The sequence below is a fragment of the Pseudophryne corroboree genome, chromosome 6 (assembly GCF_028390025.1).
Source record: "Pseudophryne corroboree isolate aPseCor3 chromosome 6, aPseCor3.hap2, whole genome shotgun sequence".
Classification (NCBI taxonomy): Eukaryota; Metazoa; Chordata; class Amphibia; order Anura; family Myobatrachidae; genus Pseudophryne; species Pseudophryne corroboree.
This window is the reverse complement of record NC_086449.1, coordinates 750,804,306-750,823,309: the sequence shown is the minus strand read 5'-3', so window position 1 is coordinate 750,823,309 and position 19,004 is coordinate 750,804,306. Positions and strand designations below refer to the sequence as shown.

At 45.1% G+C, this 19,004-nt stretch overlaps 1 protein-coding gene across 2 annotated transcripts in view; it reads left to right on the top strand.

Annotated features, from left to right (window-relative positions):
* The window catches only part of LOC134933392 (leukotriene C4 synthase-like), a 116,550-nt gene extending 102,554 nt beyond the window's left edge, over positions 1-13,996 (top strand). For both annotated transcript variants that reach the window (XM_063928539.1, XM_063928538.1), the window contains exon 6: positions 10,455-13,996. In XM_063928539.1, coding sequence (XP_063784609.1) covers positions 10,455-10,590 — 136 coding nt within the window. In that variant the 3' untranslated portion in view covers positions 10,591-13,996. The remainder of the gene's footprint in view (positions 1-10,454) is intronic.
* Positions 13,997-19,004: the final 5,008 nt, after the last annotated feature.

The following is a 19,004-nucleotide window of genomic DNA, read 5'->3' as shown; positions in this document are numbered from 1 at the left end:
TCCGCTATCCTGTCTGTGCTGGCCCGTACTGAATCTACTGTGCCTGCCGCCGGCCCCGGCGCGCGTGCCCTCCTCCTGCAGGCCGGAGCTCCCTCCGTCCGCAGGGAAGGCACACCTGTGGGGCTCTATGCGGCCATGTCCCACCCTACTATCCCCCCCCCCCCACCGCTCCCCGACGGACTCCGGCTGTAAGGGAGGCAGCAGGGGAGACATGTAATCCGGCTGCGCCGCTGTGCGCAATCGGCGGCACTAGCTGTGTGCGCGGGCGTGCACGACCCCCCGCTTCCCGCCACTCTCCGGCCAGCGGCGGGTTCATCCGGGAGCACCGCCGGACGAGAACCTGCGTCAGGCTTCGTCCGACCCGCCGCCGCTCTCCGCCCACCCCGGCCGGCATCCCTCCAAGGGGGACGGGTGGGGAGATGGGACAGGAGCCTCCGTAGACCGCTCGCTCTGGCGTGCCCGCGCGCGCCCGCGGGTGCCTGCTCCCTGCAACGACGCCTCACACTCCTGAGGTGGAGTTGAAGGCCGATGCCCGGCCACCTCAGCTCCCCTCCCCCGTGCCCCGCGACTCCCCTGCCGCCCGCGGCCGTAGATTAACTCCGGTCCCGACTCCTGGGGCAGGGAAGACCGGAAAGACCGGGTCCGTCCAGCCACCGCCGCGCGGGTACGCACGCCGGTGGACGGGAAAGAGCGGATGAGCCAGCAGGCACATCTGAGGCCCCATTTTCCCCGCCTTCAGAGCGGTAACGAGCTGGGGTCCCGGCCGAACGGAGGGGGCGAGTGGCGGCCATTAGTCCACGCTAGAATACTTGAGGTGAGGGGAGAGAGGAGGGTAATGTAAAAGCTCCCTAACCCCTATATATGTCACCCACCAAGTGAAATTAAGTTAACTAATCTAACTAACCCACTAATGAAGATTTTTAATATCACTCACCAGAAGGCAAACTAGAAGAGAGACCCCCCTAGATGACCTATACATCCCTATATATGCTGATCCCTCCCCTATCTACCATTGGCTGTACTTTTCATAACAATTATGTCCACACCCATCACAGGAGGTTTAACTCTCTCCATTTACTATGCCTGTCATTTCGTTCTCCGTGTATGAACAAGAGCTAATTTGGCAGAATGAAACTGAACTGAAATAAGGTGTAGAGAAGGTGGCTTTTTAGTAGCCTATATTGCTGTCTGGCAGGGTCACAGCCAACTCCGATATTCAAAAAGACTTGGGTGCCCGTTGAACAACACTGTACTGATAATGATGCAGAAAATATTGCAGGTATATCCTGTGTTACTGCCAATACCAGAGCACACCGCAATCCCCACACAAAGTATTGTGAAGTTGCAGTTGTGCTTTTAAGCTCTAAAAGTTGCATCTTCAGATGTTGAAATCTTGCTCCTTAAGGAGGATCCAGTAGGCAAAGTGGAATCTATTAGCATCCCTCTGCTCCTCACAATGCACATGCGCAATCTACGGTTGCACTTGCGCAGTAACATTATCTGGACGGAACCCGGCATTGTAATCTTTTGAAACAAGCACACAGAAGTCCCACATGTAATAACTACAGCTGCAACCAAATAGAATTTTACTTAGATGTGAAGAAATGTTTAGTGAATACGTTGCATGCCTCGGGGATGATTCACGATTGGGTGCAAGGCAAAATAAAAAATGGGATTAATTTAACACCTTGGAAAAATTATTTTGCACAGCAAGGGAGGGAGGGGGCGCCAGATTTAAACTAAGCAGCAAGATAGACATTTGGAACGGGTGGGGGGTAGGGAAGGAAGGGGGCGCTGGTTTTAAACTGAGCAGCAAGATTTAGAAGGGGTCAGTGGCAAACGCAGGATTTGCATGGGGGGGTTTCCAGAACTGGGCGGAGCCAATCACGGGGGTGGGGACTGAGGTGACCCAGCATATGCTGGGTCCGTAAAACTAGTGTGTGTGTGTGTATATATATATATATATATATACACACACATATATCTACACACACATATATATATATATACATACATACAGACACACATACATATACACATATACATAGCATATTAAACATGCATACATATATATGTGTGTGTGTACACACATACAGTACATATATATATATATATATATATATATACACACACACGTATATATATATATATATATATATATATATCTCGTGTGTGTGTGTGTGTGTTTATATGTATGTATGTATATATATACACATGTGTATATATGTATGCACATGGATATATTATTATTATTATTATTATCCTTTATTTATATGGCACCACAAGGGTTCCGCAGCACCCAATTACAGAGTACATGAATAATCAAACAGGAAAACAGCAACTTACAGTTGATGACAGTATAGGACAAGTACAGGGTAAATAAACATAGTTACATCAGCAGATGACACTGGAATAAGTATCAGGTGGCCGAAGACTGCTGGAGTTGATGCAGTTGAAGATTATTAAAGTAAGAATGGATAAGCACATGAGGGAAATATATATATGTACTATAATTAAAATAAACTTTTATTGGTCTTACAAGTGCCACCAGGAAGACAGCAGGCTGCAGAGGACGCTAGACAGCCATTAATAATACTCATGCAGCTTTTTTTAGTGGAGGGGGGTTTCTGGGTGCTCGGAAACCCCCCCTGGGTGCGCCACTGGGGGTGGGGGATGGGAAGGGAGGGGCACACCAGATTTCGACTGAGCAGACAGATACTGATTTGGAAGAGCCGTGTCCTAGCTGAAATGAAATTGCACTGTAAAAAATTAAGCTGTCCAGCACTTGTGGGCTACATGCAAAAGCAGCCAGTATGTACACTGCATGCAAATAATGTGCCTCTGCTGCCCTTGCATTGCAACATGGTTTGCCCAGGTGCATAGTTAGCCCCTGTTTTGCTTTGCTCCCACCTTAGCCCCCTAGTTGCAGTCATGGTTTGCGGAGATGTCTCCGGAGGGTGGGTGTACACTGGGCAGACCATTTGGATGCATCTATGAAAGGACCCAAACATTCTGTGCTTCCAACATTTATAGGCTGATAGAAAACCAGAAGTAAATCAGGTGTATATCGCTCAAAAGAAATGAGAACAGAATATTTGTCCATATGCTGAGCTGTAGGTATCTTGAGATGAGGCAGCATCTACGTAGGTAGCAAATGCGCCTGGTGTAATATGTCATTCTCACCAGCATCTATGCTATACCGCATGCAAAAGATACATATTCTAAAAAGTCTATTTTTGCTCACATTCTGTATGAGCGGCTTCGCTTGAATACGCCCTCTCTGAATTATACCTAAGTAGGAATGCCTCTTCTCACGTCAGTTCCGCCTCTTGGGTCAAAAGGTTAGAGGCACCCATATTAGAGGTGTACTACACTGCTTAGCTGCATTTGGGTGCGCTCATGGGTGCACGTTCACCTGTACACAAGTTCCCCAGTATGCTTCCTACCTTCCATCGTCTGAGGTAAATATGATGAAACAAAATAACTGATGAAACCCAGAAGCAGTGTATGAATTAGTGTCAGGGACCTCGCACTATCCCTGACTGCTCGGATGACCCTGCGTTCGGGACTATTGGTCAGGGGGCAGTAATTCAACACAATGTACTGCCACCAGCTGTGAAAACATTAAAAAGGGGCTCACAGGTCACCGAACACCTTTATAAACAATTGTGCATAGGCTTGGTGATTCTACACATCCACGCACTCTGTGAGATCACCCCCCCTACTTTGGCAATTAACAGTTTTTAGCATATTCTAGCAGTCTACTAGCTCTTCAAAGGATTGGGTTCTGGAAGCATACATGAATTACTAACAAAGAAAAACTTTATTTACAGAAAAAGGTACAATGCTTATTTAGAAAAGAATATCAACAAGAAACGGTTACAAAGTACATATATGAAATCTGTCCCGGGGAGAACGGAAGAAATGCAGGTTTAGACTTCAATACGTCATTATCTCCCAGTCTGAACAAAGAACAAATGGTGCTCATTCCTTTTATCAGCAGAGAATCACACCTTGGTTGATGTCACCCAAGCCCCTGCTGATTGGCTGTATAGATAATTTAGGCTGGGGTCACCCCTGAACTGTTCAACTTACTTACTCACTGAAATGCACATAATTAGGCATAACTTACCCTGCGAAATGATGACCTATAATATACCATGAGTGTAAACATGGGTTTATGATGTGGAATAGCTGAGTTGTTTCATATCTTGAAAACCGTACTTGTGAGTAATAACACTTCAGCTATGTTTCATATTATTTTCCATCATTTCAAGCATAAACCATATCTAATATGATGTGTCTTTAATCTAGGTAGTGACCAATGTGTGCGTCTGAATACACATGTGGCTTGATTACCTCCCACTGAGTTACTTCCTTTAGATGTAAATGAGAGAAAAAATAAGAATTTACTTACCGATAATTCTATTTCTCGTAGTCCGTAGTGGATGCTGGGACTTCCGTAAGGACCATGGGGAATAGCGGCTCCGCAGGAGACTGGGCACATCTAAAGAAAGCTTTAGGACTAGCTGGTGTGCACTGGCTCCTCCCCCTATGACCCTCCTCCAAGCCTCAGTTAGGATACTGTGCCCGGACGAGCGTACACAATAAGGAAGGATTTTGAATCCCGGGTAAGACTCATACCAGCCACACCAATCACACCGTAGAACTTGTGATTTGAACCCAGTTAACAGTATGATAACGAAGGAGCCTCTGAAAAGATGGCTCACAACAAAAATAACCCGATTTTTGCAACAATAACTATATACAAGTATTGCAGACAATCCGCACTTGGGATGGGCGCCCAGCATCCACTACGGACTACGAGAAATAGAATTATCGGTAAGTAAATTCTTATTTTCTCTGACGTCCTAGTGGATGCTGGGACTTCCGTAAGGACCATGGGGATTATACCAAAGCTCCCAAACGGGCGGGAGAGTGCGGATGACTCTGCAGCACCGAATGAGAGAACTCCAGGTCCTCCTCAGCCAGGGTATCGAATTTGTAAAATTTTGCAAACGTGTTTGCCCCTGACCAAGTAGCTGCTCGGCAAAGTTGTAAAGCCGAGACCCCTCGGGCAGCCGCCCAAGATGAGCCCACTTTCCTTGTGGAATGGGCTTTAACAGATTTTGGCTGTGGCAGTCCTGCCACAGAATGTGCAAGCTGAATTGTACTACAAATCCAACGAGCAATCGTCTGCTTAGAAGCAGGAGCACCCAGCTTGTTGGGTGCATACAGGATAAACAGCGAGTCAGATTTTCTGACTCCAGCCGTCCTGGAAACATATTTTCAGGGCCCTGACTACGTCCAGTAACTTGGAGTCCTCCAAGTCCCTAGTAGCCGCAGGTACCACAATAGGTTGGTTCATGTGAAACGCTGAAACCACCTTAGGGAGAAATTGAGGACGAGTCCTCAATTCTGCCCTGTCTGAATGGAAAATTAGGTAAGGGCTCTTATATGATAAAGCCGCCAATTCTGAGACACGCCTGGCTGAAGCCAGGGCTAACAGCATTACCACTTTCCATGTGAGATATTTCAAGTCCACAGTGGTGAATGGTTCAAACCAATGTGATTTTAGGAACCCTAAAACTACATTGAGATCCCAAGGTGCCACTGGTGGCACAAAAGGAGGCTGTATATGCAGTACCCCCTTGACAAACGTCTGAACTTCAGGCACTGAAGCCAGTTCTTTCTGGAAGAAGATCGACAGGGCCGAAATTTGAACCTTAATGGATCCTAATTTTAGGCCCATAGACAGTCCTGCTTGCAGGAAATGTAAGAAACGACCCAGTTGAAATTCCTCTGTGGGGCCTTCTTGGCCTCACACCACGCAACATATTTTCGCCAAATGCGGTGATAATGTTTCGCGGTTACATCCTTCCTGGCTTTGATCAGGGTAGGGATGACTTCATCTGGAATGCCTTTTTACATCAGGATCCGGCGTTCAACCGCCATGCCGTTAAACGCAGCCGCGGTAAGTCTTGGAACCGACAAGGTCCCTGCTGGAGCAGGTCCTTTCTTAGAGGTAGAGGCCACGGATCCTCCGTGAGCATCTCTTGCAGTTCCGGGTACCAAGTTCTTCTTCCTCTCTTTCTTATGATTCTCAGTACTTTTGGTATGAGAGGCAGAGGAGGGAACACATACACCGACTGGTACACCCACGGTGTTACCAGAGCGTCCACCGCTATTGCCTGAGGGTCCCTTGACCTTGCGCAATATCTGTCCAGTTTCTTGTTAAGACGGGACGCCATCATGTCCACCTTTGGTTTTTCCCAACGGTTTACAATCAGTTGGAAGACTTCTGGGTGAAGTCCCCACTCCCCCGGGTGGAGGTCGTGTCTGCTGAGGAAGTCTGCTTCCCAGTTGTCCACTCCCGGAATGAACACTGCTGACAGTGCTATCACATGATTTTCCGCCCAGCGGAGAATCCTTGCAGCTTCTGCCATTGCCCTCCTGCTTCTTGTGCCACCCTGTCTGTTTACGTGGGCGTCAGCCGTGATGTTGTCCGACTGGATCAATACCGGTTGACCCTGAAGCAGAGGCTTTGCTTGACTTAGGGCATTGTAAATGGCCCTTAGTTCCAGGATATTTATGTGAAGTGATGTCTCCAGGCTTGACCATAAGCCCTGGATATTCCTTCCCTGTGTGACTGCTCCCCAGCCTCGCAGGCTGGCATCCGTGGTCACCAGGACCCAGTCCTGAATGCCGAAACTGCGGCCCTCTAGAAGATGAGCACTCTGCAACCACCACAGGAGGGACACCCTTGTCCTTGGTGACAGGGTTATCCGCTGATGCATCTTCTTGTGTGGAATCTGCCGAATGGGATTGCTTCGTAGGAAGCCACCATTTTTACCCAGAACCCTTGTGCATTGATGCACTGAGACTTGGTTCGGTTTTAGGAGGTTCCTGACTAGCTCGGATAACTCCCTGGCTTTCTCCTCCGGGAGAAACACCTTCTTTCTGGACTGTGTCCAGGATCATCCCTAGGAACAGAAGACAAGTCGTCGGAACCAGCTGCGATTTTGGAATATTGAGAATCCACTCGTGCTGCCGCAACACTACCTGAGATAGTGCTACACCGACCTCCAACTGTTCCCTGGATCTTACCCTTATCAGGGAATCGTCCAAGTAAAGGATAACTAAAATTCCCTTCCTTCGAAGGAATATCATCATTTCGGTCATTACTTCAGTAAAGACTCGGGGTGCCGTGGACCATCCCTACGGCAGCGTCTGAACTGATAGTGACAGTTCTGTACCATAACCTGAGATACCCTTGGTGAGAAGGGTAAATTTTGACATGAAGGTAAGCATCCTTGATGTCCCGAGACATCATGTAATCCCCTTCTTCCAGGTTCGCAATCACTGTTCTGAGTGACTCAATCTTGAATTTGAACCTCTGTATGTAAGTGTTCAAAGATTTTAGAATCGGTCTCACCGAGCCGTCTGGCTTCGGTACCACAATAGTGTGGAATAATACCCCGTTCCCTGTTGCAGGAGGGGTACCTTGATTTTCACCTGCTGGGAATACAGCTTGTGAATGGCTTCCAAAACTGCCTCCCTGTCAGCGGGAGACGTCGGTAAAACAGACTTTTGGAAACGGCGAGGGGAATACGTCCCGAATTCCAATTTGTACCCCTGAAATATTACCTGAAGGATCCAGGGGTCTACTTGCGAGTGAACCCACTGCGCACTGAAAATCATTGAGAACGGGCCCCCACCGTGCCTGAGCTTGTAAAGCCCTAGCGTTTGAGAGCTTGGCAGAGGCGGGAAAGGGTTTCTGTTCCTGGGAACTGGCTGATCTCCGCAGCCTTTTTCCTCTCCCTCTGTCACGAGCAGAAAAGAGGAACCCTTTTGTCCGCTTGCCAACAAGGACTGCGCCTGATAATACGGCGTCTTATTTTGAGAGGCGACCTGGGGTACAAACGTGGATATCCCAGCTGTTGCCGTGGCCACCCGGTCTGAAAGACCGACCCCAAATGTCCCCTTTTTTAAGGCAATACTTCCAAATGCCGTTTGGAATCCGCATCACCTGACCACTTTACTGGTAGAATTGGACGACACACTTATACTTGATGCCAGTCGGCAAATATTCCGCTGTGCATCATGCATATATAGAAATGCATCTTTTAATTGCTCTATAGGCAATAATATACTGTCCTTATCTAGGATATCAATATTTCCAGTCAGGGAATCCAACCACGCCAACCCAGCACTGCACATCCAGGCTGAGGCGATTGCTGGTCGCAGTATAACACCAGTATGTGTGTAAATACATTTTAGGATACTCTCCTGCTTTCTATCAGCAGGATCCTTAAGGGCGGCCATGTCAGGAGAGGGTAGAGCCCTTGTTCTTGCAAGCGTGTGAGCGCCTTATCCCCCCTAGGGGATGTTTCCCAACGCACCCTAACCTCTGGCGGGAAAAGGTATACTGCCAATAACTTTTTAGAAATTATCAATTGTTATCGGGGGGAAACCCACGCATCATCACACACCTCATTTTATTTCTCAGATTCAGGAAAACTACAAGTAGTTTTTTCTCACCAACATAATACCCCTTTTTGGTGGTACTCATATTATCCGAAATGTGTAACCATTTCCCTTTGCCTCAATCATGTAACGTGTGGCCCTATTGGAAAACACGGTTGTCTCTTCACCGTCGACACAGGAGTCAGTATCCGTGTCGGCGTCTGTATCTGCCATCTGAGGTAACGGGCGCTTTAGAGCCCCTGACGGCCTATGAGACGTCTGGACATACACAAGCTGAGTAGCCGGCTGTCTCATGTCAACAACTGTCTTTTATACAGAGCTGACACTGTCACGTAATTTTCAACAGTACATCCACTCAGGTGTCGACCCCCTAGGGGGTGACATCACTATTACAGACACTCTGCTCCGTCTCCACATCATTTTCCTCCTCATACATGTCGACACAAACGTACCGACACACAGCACACACACAGGGAATGCTCTGATAGAGGACAGGACCCCACTAGCCCTTTGGGGAGACAGAGGGAGAGTTTGCCAGCACACACCAGAGCGCTATATATATACAGGGATAACCTTATATAAGTGTTTTTCCCCTTATAGCTGCTGTATTGTTTTATACTGCGCCTAATTTGTGCCCCCCTCTCTTTTTTTAACCATTTCTGTAGTGTAGTGACTGCAGGGGAGAGACAGGGAGCTTCCCTCCAACGGAGCTGTGAGGGAAAATGGCGCCAGTGTGCTGAGGAGATAGGCTCCGCCCCTTTATCGGCGGCCTTATCTCCCGTTTTTCTGTACATTTTTGGCATGGGTAAATGCATCCATATAGCCCAGGAGCTATATGTGATGCATCTTTTGCCATCTAAGGTGTTTTCATTGCGTCTCAGGGCGCCCCCACCCAGCGCCCTGCACCCTCAGTGACCGGAGTGTGAAGTGTGCTGAGAGCAATGGCGCACAGCTGCGGTACTGTGCGCTACCTTATTGAAGACAGGACGTCTTCTGCCGCCGATTTTTCCGGATCTCTTCAGGCTTCTGGCTCTGTAAGGGGGCCGGCGGCGCGGCTCTGGGACCCATCCAGGCTGTACCTGTGATCGTCCCTTTGGAGCTAATGTCCAGTAGCCTAAGAAGCCCAATCCACTCTGCACGCAGGTGAGTTCGCTTCTTCTCCCCTTAGTCCCTCGATGCAGTGAGCCTGTTGCCAGCAGGACTCACTGAAAATAAAAAACCTAAAACTAACTTTTCACTAAGCAGCTCAGGAGAGCCACCTAGTTTGCACCCTTCTCGTTCGGGCACAGAAATCTAACTGAGGCTTGGAGGAGGGTCATAGGGGGAGGAGCCAGTGCACACCAGCTAGTCCTAAAGCTTTCTTTAGATGTGCCCAGTCTCCTGCGGAGCCGCTATTCCCCATGGTCCTTACGGAAGTCCCAGCATCCACTAGGACGTCAGAGAAAAAGGTCTGTGTCCTGACAAACAAGGTTGCTCTTCCTGCTGACCGATTTAGCATAATTAAATGTACAGTAATATTGACAATCTGCTCTTCCACACTTTAGTCCATTCTAATGCACCTTCCTATTTTTTGTGTGGACAGACTAGTACATCAAAAGAACCTCACAAGGACTGCAAATGTTCATTTACATTGGACGCCCTGTAATAAGCTTCTTCTGAATGTAATTAACCAACCTAGTATCACATGAAAACTCTAACTTGTAATATCGATATTCTCTACTTAATGTCTATATTCCTCACAATTAAACATGACCTATATGGTTGTCAAACTCTGGTAGAATGTCCTCCCATGGCCGCTGTAGTGAGAGAGACTATCTCTGTTCTCTAGTTACTGCACAGAGTGACAAAGATAAGGATACGTACTCACACCACTTGTGTATTATATTTTTTATACATACAGTATTTGATATCTGATAATATATAGAACGCTAAACACTAATATTCAGTTATGCTGACTCTCCCTACAGGCTGAAGCCAATGTACATCAGCTCAACGTTCATCTGGATTCTCACTGGATTGTCTCTATTCGGCCTGCTGGAGTTCTTCTTACGCTCGCAGTTTGGTGTCAGTATTAAGCAAAGCCTCTTCTGGTGGATGCTGTGAAACCTGTATTACGTATTCAGTACATTATAAAATGTCCATCAAGTCTAAACTTTCCGAAATTGACATTTTGTGGATCCAGAGAAAGGAAAAGAAAACCTTGGTGTGACCATGGCCAACTGAACCTCCCCGGGGTGCAGGACGCAGAATCGGGAACATTGCGTGGCTCAGTCATCACGATTCCAAATGTCTTTCTCTGTATCCATATTTATTCCATTTAATACATAAGTAGCCCATTTTTTTTTTTTACCACAGATTAGGGGCGTAACACAAAGCTCCACACAGAAGTTCAATTATTATTTTTATTTATAGAACAGACCACCGCAGCTCTGTAGTAAGTTATGTCGTAGACCACTTGTTCCATTTATTGAAGTGGTCCACTGCAACCAATCAGCTACTAGCTATCATTTTATAGAATGTATTCAATAAACAGCAGCTGGAATCTGATTGGCCCACTTCTCCACTGGCGCACTTTTCAACTCTTTTCACTGCTTCATACATCTTCCCCTCGTGGCTGTCTCTGTCTTTATCTTGTTTAGGCATGTTATACAATTTCCTGACATTTCCCCCACTGCCCTTCAAGCGATTTAGAGTCAGTAGCGCTAAGGGGTGAGGTATAATAGATCTACAGTGTCTAGGCAGACAGTCAAATCAATAGGTCGACATGTATTAGTTCGACAGGTACAAAAGGTCAACAGATGAAAGGTCGACATATACAAAAGGTCGACAGGGTGAAAAGGTCATCATAACAATGGTCAACACAAAAATGGTCGACACATGTTTTTTTGGCAAAATCTTGTATATTTCATGTTCTGTGACCACCATCAGTAGAAACGTATACTCTCCCAGGTTACTGTTCCCAATCATAGTGCACATGGATAGTAAATTAAGCAGATGATCAGTGAACCATCAGGGGGATTGGGAAAATTCTTCATGTTAAAAATCACCGATTTGCTGATCCTGACTGTTTTTGGTCAGAATTGGGGAATCGAGATTTTCACTTTGTTGAATATCCCCGAATCTCTGACCCAGGCGTTAGGGGATCAGGAAATAATCAGTTGCAGATGTATGGGGGCATTTACACACACCTTAATAAAATTGCAAGTTCCCATCTCTCTTTATTACCCCCTCCTCTTGCTGAGAGAGGGGTGGGCAGTCCCACGGCCCCTAGCAAAGGGGGGCTCTGCCACATCACATGCATGTTCACAATAAGTAATGCATTTCCATATAAGACAGAGGGGGACATTTATCAAAGCTTGGAAAGAGAGATAAAGTGGAGAGAAACTACCAACCAATTAGCTGCTGTAACATGACACTTAGGAGCTGATTGGCTGGTACTTTACCTCTCTCCAAGCTTTACATCTCCCCCTGAATATGATGTGGGAACATGGAAATTATTGGAAGATTATAGGCAATTTGTGGTTTGTGTGATTATTTAGTAGTATGTATTGTGTGTAGTGGTTTGTAGATTGTGGTAATGTGTCTGGATTGTGTTGTTGATACATAGTGGAATAGATTACAATGTGAACAAAAAGTGTTTTAGACTGAGCATTTGCCTGTTTTAGCTAGGATTGCAGCCTGTCTGGCCTGAAGTATATACTCTATACTGATAATGTGAGGTGTCGTGCACAGTGTGAAATATGTAATAAGCTATAATAGTACTGTATAGATATGATCTCAGGATACTTGTGGCTTCTGGAGACTGAGAATCTGTACACAGACACTGGTGTTTGTTAATAATAAATTATTAGATCTGTGGTAAACTGGTTTACAAGATGGGAGTTTTTTGTTTTTTTACCAAAGATGGTGGCCACCACGTATAACATGGCATAAGATGGTGGCCACCATGTATAACATGGCATAAGATGGTGGCCACCATGTATAACATGGCATAAGGGAGGTAGCCCCTCTGTACTTACTGGCTGGGTCACATTTGCACACAATAGGTAGTAGCGTGAACATACTGTAGATCGCACATGATGTCTGTACACACATTTCCAGTAGGCAGTAGAGACACTTTACACAATGCATTAGGCCAAGTGCATATTTTTGCCCTTATGCAGAGTTGTATGTACCTCGGAGGCTGGACTACCCCTATACATACAAGTCATGATTATCAGGGGGCACTAGCACCAACTGTATCCTTGGTGCAAAATATCTATCTAAAACAGGTATACAGTATGCCCTCACAGAACTTCAGCCTTGTTACACTTAAGGGCCCTACACACTGGCCGATAACACTAAATGATATGAACGTTCTCGTTCAAAAATGAACGATAACTTGTTTAAAAATGAACGAGAACTCGTTCATATCGTTCAGTGTGGAGGCACCAATGATGAACGATGCGCGGCCCCGCGCCTCGTTCATCGTTGGTGCCCCGTCGCTTGTGCATGCAGGCCAATATGGACGATCTCGTCCATATTTGCATGCACTGCTATGGAGCCGGGTGACGGGGGGAGTGAAGAAACTTCACTCCCCCCCCCCCCCCCCCCGCCGTCGGGTCGCCCGTCTGCCTTATCGGCGGTAGGGCAGCTCGGTGGCTGATCGCCCAGTCTGTAGGGCCCATTAGTCACAAGTGGAGATGTGCCTGGGATGCATACAGCTTTGAATTGCCCCTAGTTGTGTGCGCTTGGTTCCGGAGCATGCCCAGTGCGTAAAAAAATAAAAAAAGCCATATATGCTCTGCAAACAGACTTACATTCCATTCTGCAGCAATCCCAGAGAAGAAAAGAGAAGAGACTACAATATGTATTGTACTACATAGTAATGTTTATATTGGAGACAGTTATTGAGCATGTGATTTAAATAACCATTAACTGGTCAATAGTATATCTGCTTCACTATCATACAGCCCTCTATACTATAACTGCACCTCCTCCTGAATCAGACAAGTACCACTTAATGGGTTGCATAGACTATTTGTTCACAATGTATTGCCTGGTATTTTTTTGATCTTTTGTTAGTGCAGGCAGATACAAACAAAAAGTTTAGAAATGTAAGTTTGCTCTATTTTCTACAATTTGTTTCCCAAATATCATTTAGTGGCCTGAAATTTAAGTTTTGTTTTTCTTGCTGTTTATGTACGTGAAAAACATTTTGGTCGTAAACTTATTACAATGGGGTATATTCAATTGAAGTAAAAAACTGCCGTCTGTCAAAAAGAGGGCAGTTTTCGACTTTTTAAGGTCGAATCCTGATTTGACCTATTCAATATATCCCTAAATTTCGTCGATGAATTCAACTTGTCAAAAAGCACGTGGATCGGCGGAATAGCTGCCGATCCACGTGCTTGTGGCGAAAACGGGGCCAAAACAGACAGGTTTTGGCTCCCTTTTCGACCATCTCAGTCCGGACTGAGATGCGGAACCTTAGTGGAGGACAGGTGGAAGAGCCGTGGGGAGAGCTGCGGGGAGACGGGGGGGAAAGCCGCCGGGGGGGAGGGGGGAGAGCAGTGCTGGAGGATGTATCACAGCCGCCGCTCCTGGCAGCGTCCACCCGGCTCCAGCAAGCGAGGTCTCGCTTGCTGGAGCCGGGTGGACGCTGCCGGGAGCGGTGGCTGTGATGCGGGGACGGGAGCGGGGCGGCGGGCTGCAGAGCACTACCTCTGATGGGCGCCCCCGGTCGCCGCTGACAGGTCCCCCGGCTGCCGCGGACAGCGTCCCGCCACCTGACAGGTCCCCCGGCCACTGCAGTTATCTCTCCCTGGGCGCCGCTGACAGGGAGAGGCAGAAAGCCAGGGAGGGGGAGAGATGGGGGAGAGCCGTGGGCAGACGGGGGAGAGCAGCGGCAGCCGCTGCTGTTGCGCTGCTCTCCCCGGTCTGCCCACGGCTCTCCCCTGTCTCCCCCCTCGCCCCCCCGCATCTCAATTCGGCTTTATTAAAAGTCGATTTGAAATGTCATTTGAATAGCCCAGGTCGGATCCATTCCGACAAATGAATGTCAAAATGGATCCGACTTCAATTGAATATACCCCAATATCTGCTATCCCCACTTGCTCTTTACATAGTGGGCTACATTCATTTACCAATTTCCATTTATTTTTAACAATTTAAATCAACTGTGGTCCCACGTCAAGATTTGCTTGTATGGCTCTGTACCGTTTAGCTGTAATATTGACATACCAAATTGCGGTATCTTGGGGATGAGACCCAAGTCTAAACACAAAGTGCATTTATCTTTCATATAGTTTACACTTATAGTATACGCATGGCCCAAAGGTCATTTTATACAATATTTTAATAATTTTGTGCCTGAAGCATGTTTGTGTACATTGAACCATCAGTTGTCTTTGTATCTTTGCATTACCTATCCCGCAATGCTCCTCCAACCTTCTATTTGCCACAAAATGACATATGTAATATTTTAATTGTATGTTGGTTGCACAGACTTTATTTAATAAAAACAAATCTATTTGTATTGTTTATAACTCCAAAAAGGTGCTTTATGTCACGGTTATAACTCTAAATAAAATATAATTTTTGAAAGAAAAGTTTATACAATTACTGTAAGAATTTTAGTCCTTTGCATGAAAATTGAGAAAAGAAAAGAGATTACACAAGATGGAACCAGCAGTTCTCAAATTTAATCTTCATTGACTTGAAAAACATTTTGCTATTAAATTCTTATTCTTTAAAATTGTTTTTTCAACTTAAAGTCTTCCCAACCTCTATTCCTTTTTACATGATTTGCTGCACTAATTGAATTGCTAGTCTTCTCTAGTTGTTCTCTGCTGCTGTAAAGTTGTTTTTGGGATGTGAAATCTCAGGTACTGGTCATATTGCCTCTGCTACCTATGGATACTTGCTAGATTGCGCAGGTGTTCAGAATCGGAACAAAGAATGCATACACCCCCAAAGTGGCCAGCAAGGTAATTTATCAGTACACGTCAATTAATTGAATGCCACTACTATTTTCAGCACCTGGGACAGCAGTAGAAGGGAAAGCAACAAGGGGAAGCCGTACAACTCAACCACTTCAACCAAATGTGTCATTTTGAGTGGATATCAATAGGAGATTATACACAAAGTTCTATTTACTTTCATTCCAGCATTGAACCGATTCAGCGGGCTATCACTTTTAATGTGTTTTCCCAGTAGACAAATGTTTGATGTTGCAAAGCATATTTTTCACAGTGCCAGCGTATTCCACAGCAGCTTTACAATCTGAGACAGTGTGATATCATTAGACGTTATTACAGAGATTGCAAGAGCTACAGACGGAAGGCTGTGGGTAAGGCCAGCTGAGTGATATCAAATGACAGGTGAAGACTGGTAGAATTAGAGACGTTAGACCTGCTTATTACCATTATTATATCAAACACTGCCCACAGGAAGAGCTGAAACTCCTTATCAATTTTGTCACATATTCATTTCCAGATGCAGAACACATCAAATTAGTGGCACACAACCCCTTAATGACCTCTTGTTTGACCACAATGTTGTGTCAACAGTGGCACCAGCAGATTGAAGGAAAATGCACATTGGTTCAGAAACTGCAGCTGGTAATGAAAATATCATGGTAGCAGTCAGGACTAGTGCAAGATTTCTCGACACCCTAGGCAAAACTTTTGCCTACTGCCTCTTTGCCCCATACCACCTACTTTTCAGAGTCTCAGGTCAAGATGTGGAGGTGGAATCTTAGAAGTTCCATAACCGCCCCCAAAATATGTATAACACCACTGGCCAACATGTATGGTGACCTCCAGGCAGGCTGTAGTGCAGGGGAGGACAGATAGATAGATAGATAGATAGGAAACAATGGACACTATACCCCATTTCCAAAAATAGAGAATAAGGTAAATAAGTCCCAGTGTTACGTGATTGTTCACACAAGTAACTTCAATGTACACTTCCCTATTGAAGGGTGGCAGCTTACCTCTAATAGACTGTTGGTCCAGCGGCCTCCACAATTATCTGTACTAGAAGTGAGAACAGTGCCTCCTAGTGTAATATCAAATGAAAATAAACTCCCATCACCATCTCAAAGTACCCTCAAAGTGGGGGTGTACCATTTCAGGTGGCTATAGCCACTGTTCTTAACACAGGTTTTATACCAAGGTGATGTTCTCCAGGAGTAGATGGATCAGTCTGGATGCTTTTGTTCAGAGATAGACCCCTCAGCTTTCAATCCCTCAAAATAGAATCACATATAATAGAGGAGAAAGAGAGTAGGTACAATGGTGTAGTAACATTTAACACAATTAAATGACAATAAAAAAAAATACACAAATGCCCATACAATTTAAAAAAACATAAAAAGCTTATCTGTAAATTCTCCTAGTCCCAGTCAGTGTATGGTAGAGATTCAGTCCTGGTCACTCAATGTGTTTCATCCACTGGTAATAACCACTGGTCTTCCTCAGGTGGTTATTGCCAGCAGACGAATTGCATTGTGTATTTTTTATTGTCATTAAATTGTGTTAAACGTTACTAAAAAAGCAGTGTACATAGTAGCATATTGTAGCTATGCAGTGCCCCATTATACACACCATGGAAGACCGGACTGTCCTGAGCAATCTGGATAATAGATCCCGTATCCGTAGAAGCAATGATAAAACACTTCCACGGTGGATACCTCCCTTCTGCTGAACACTAGTTTGGACATCTGAAAGGCCCGGGAAAACATGAAATAAGGATTAATAGGTCTATGGGGACCTGGGGTGAGTTAAAGGTCCAGCAATTTATATTTCTAAAACAAAATTTTTTTTACTTTGCTCTGATGGAATGTCAGGTACTTTAGTATTAATACTTTCACCACTTTCAAGAGATTGTATAGCATTAATCCAATTACCTTTACTGGTGTATGATGACTAATTTAATTATTATTATACAAACACCCAAAAGAGAACAAGCGAATGAGGATTATAGTTTGCAGGTTGTGTTACTTTGGCAAGCCTCACAAGATACTCGACTATTATTACAGGTTGAGTATCCCTTATCCAAAATTCAAAATCACACATTTTTGGTTCCTGTACTGAGATAATGATACATATATATGTATATTATATATCTATATATACATGTAATATATAATATGTATGACATTATCTCAGTAGGGGACCCAAAAATGTGAGATTTTGAATTTTGGATAAGGGATACTCAACCTGCACCAGCTATACGTAGAAGGGAGAGATGCATTAAAAGTGTCCAAACAAACTGCAATATAACAGCCAACACTGTTACTGAATATACTTTACAGACCAAGCCAAACTTGGAACCTCTCATTTACCATTTCTGAGCCTTCAGATTGCTGTTGCATTCCAAACTTTTCTGAACATGATATATTTAGATAGCGCCTGCACATGCCGAAGTTCCCTACAAAGAATAACTATACACATCAGTACCTACCCCAGTGGAGCTTACAGTCTATTTCTGATCACACACCATACCAACTTTTGGTACCTGCCCTCCGGGAAAAATCAGTGAGGGGGGTTATCCAGGTTAGAGGACAGATAAACTTTATCAGAAGCTAATTACCCTATCAGTATGTGATTGGACTGTGGGAGGAAACCCACTTAAAAACAGGGTGATCCTATAAACTCCACACATATATGGCCTCACTTGCAGTCAAGCCTTTTGTCTAAGTAGTGAGGCAGCATTGCTAACCACTGTGCCACTCCTGATCTCTTTCAAACGCCATAAACACTCCACTTACGTGTAGCATGTCTCACTCAGTAGCATATGATAGCAAACAAGGTAGCATACCTAGATACCAAGGCCAGCATTCATATGGTACTTTATTAGATGGCACCTAACCCTTCATTTGTTTGTTCAAAATGTTTAGTTTCATATTTAATTAGCTGAAAATAAAAATGTAATAAATAAATAAATGAAAAAAAGATTTAAAAAAACCCAACAAAAATAAATTAAAAATATCAGGAAGGAAATAATCCCCACATTGTTAATAAGTGAAGTAGGTTCTGTCACAGACAGCAGCTTGCAGCCAGCAAATACAGATGTGTCCCCTTACATCCCTGCAGCAGTCACGCTAAACAGTCCAAGTCGTTCCGCCGAGCATCTTTTTTGGCGTATTGTGCTGCGAAAATGCATCTTAGATGCAATGTAATATAATAGGATGCACAAGCAGCTGCTGTTGATTGAAATGTTATGCAGCATGCCTATATTCTGTGTGTAATAGCGGCTCTATCTGCATCCGAAATGCCGCGTTACAGTGTGTTCCACTAGAATACTGTAGCATAGCATTTAGTATGCAAATACAGTCACACAGACAATATAGGCATGCCGCATATCATTTTAATCAGCCGAAGCTGCTCGTGCGTCCTACTGCATTACATTGCGTCTAAGATGTATTTTTGCAGCAAAAGATACAAAAAGACGCTTGGCGCTACAGAGACACACAGCTCTCACGTGTTATGTGGAACTTGGCTTGTAGCATATGGAGCAAAGTTGTAAGAGGA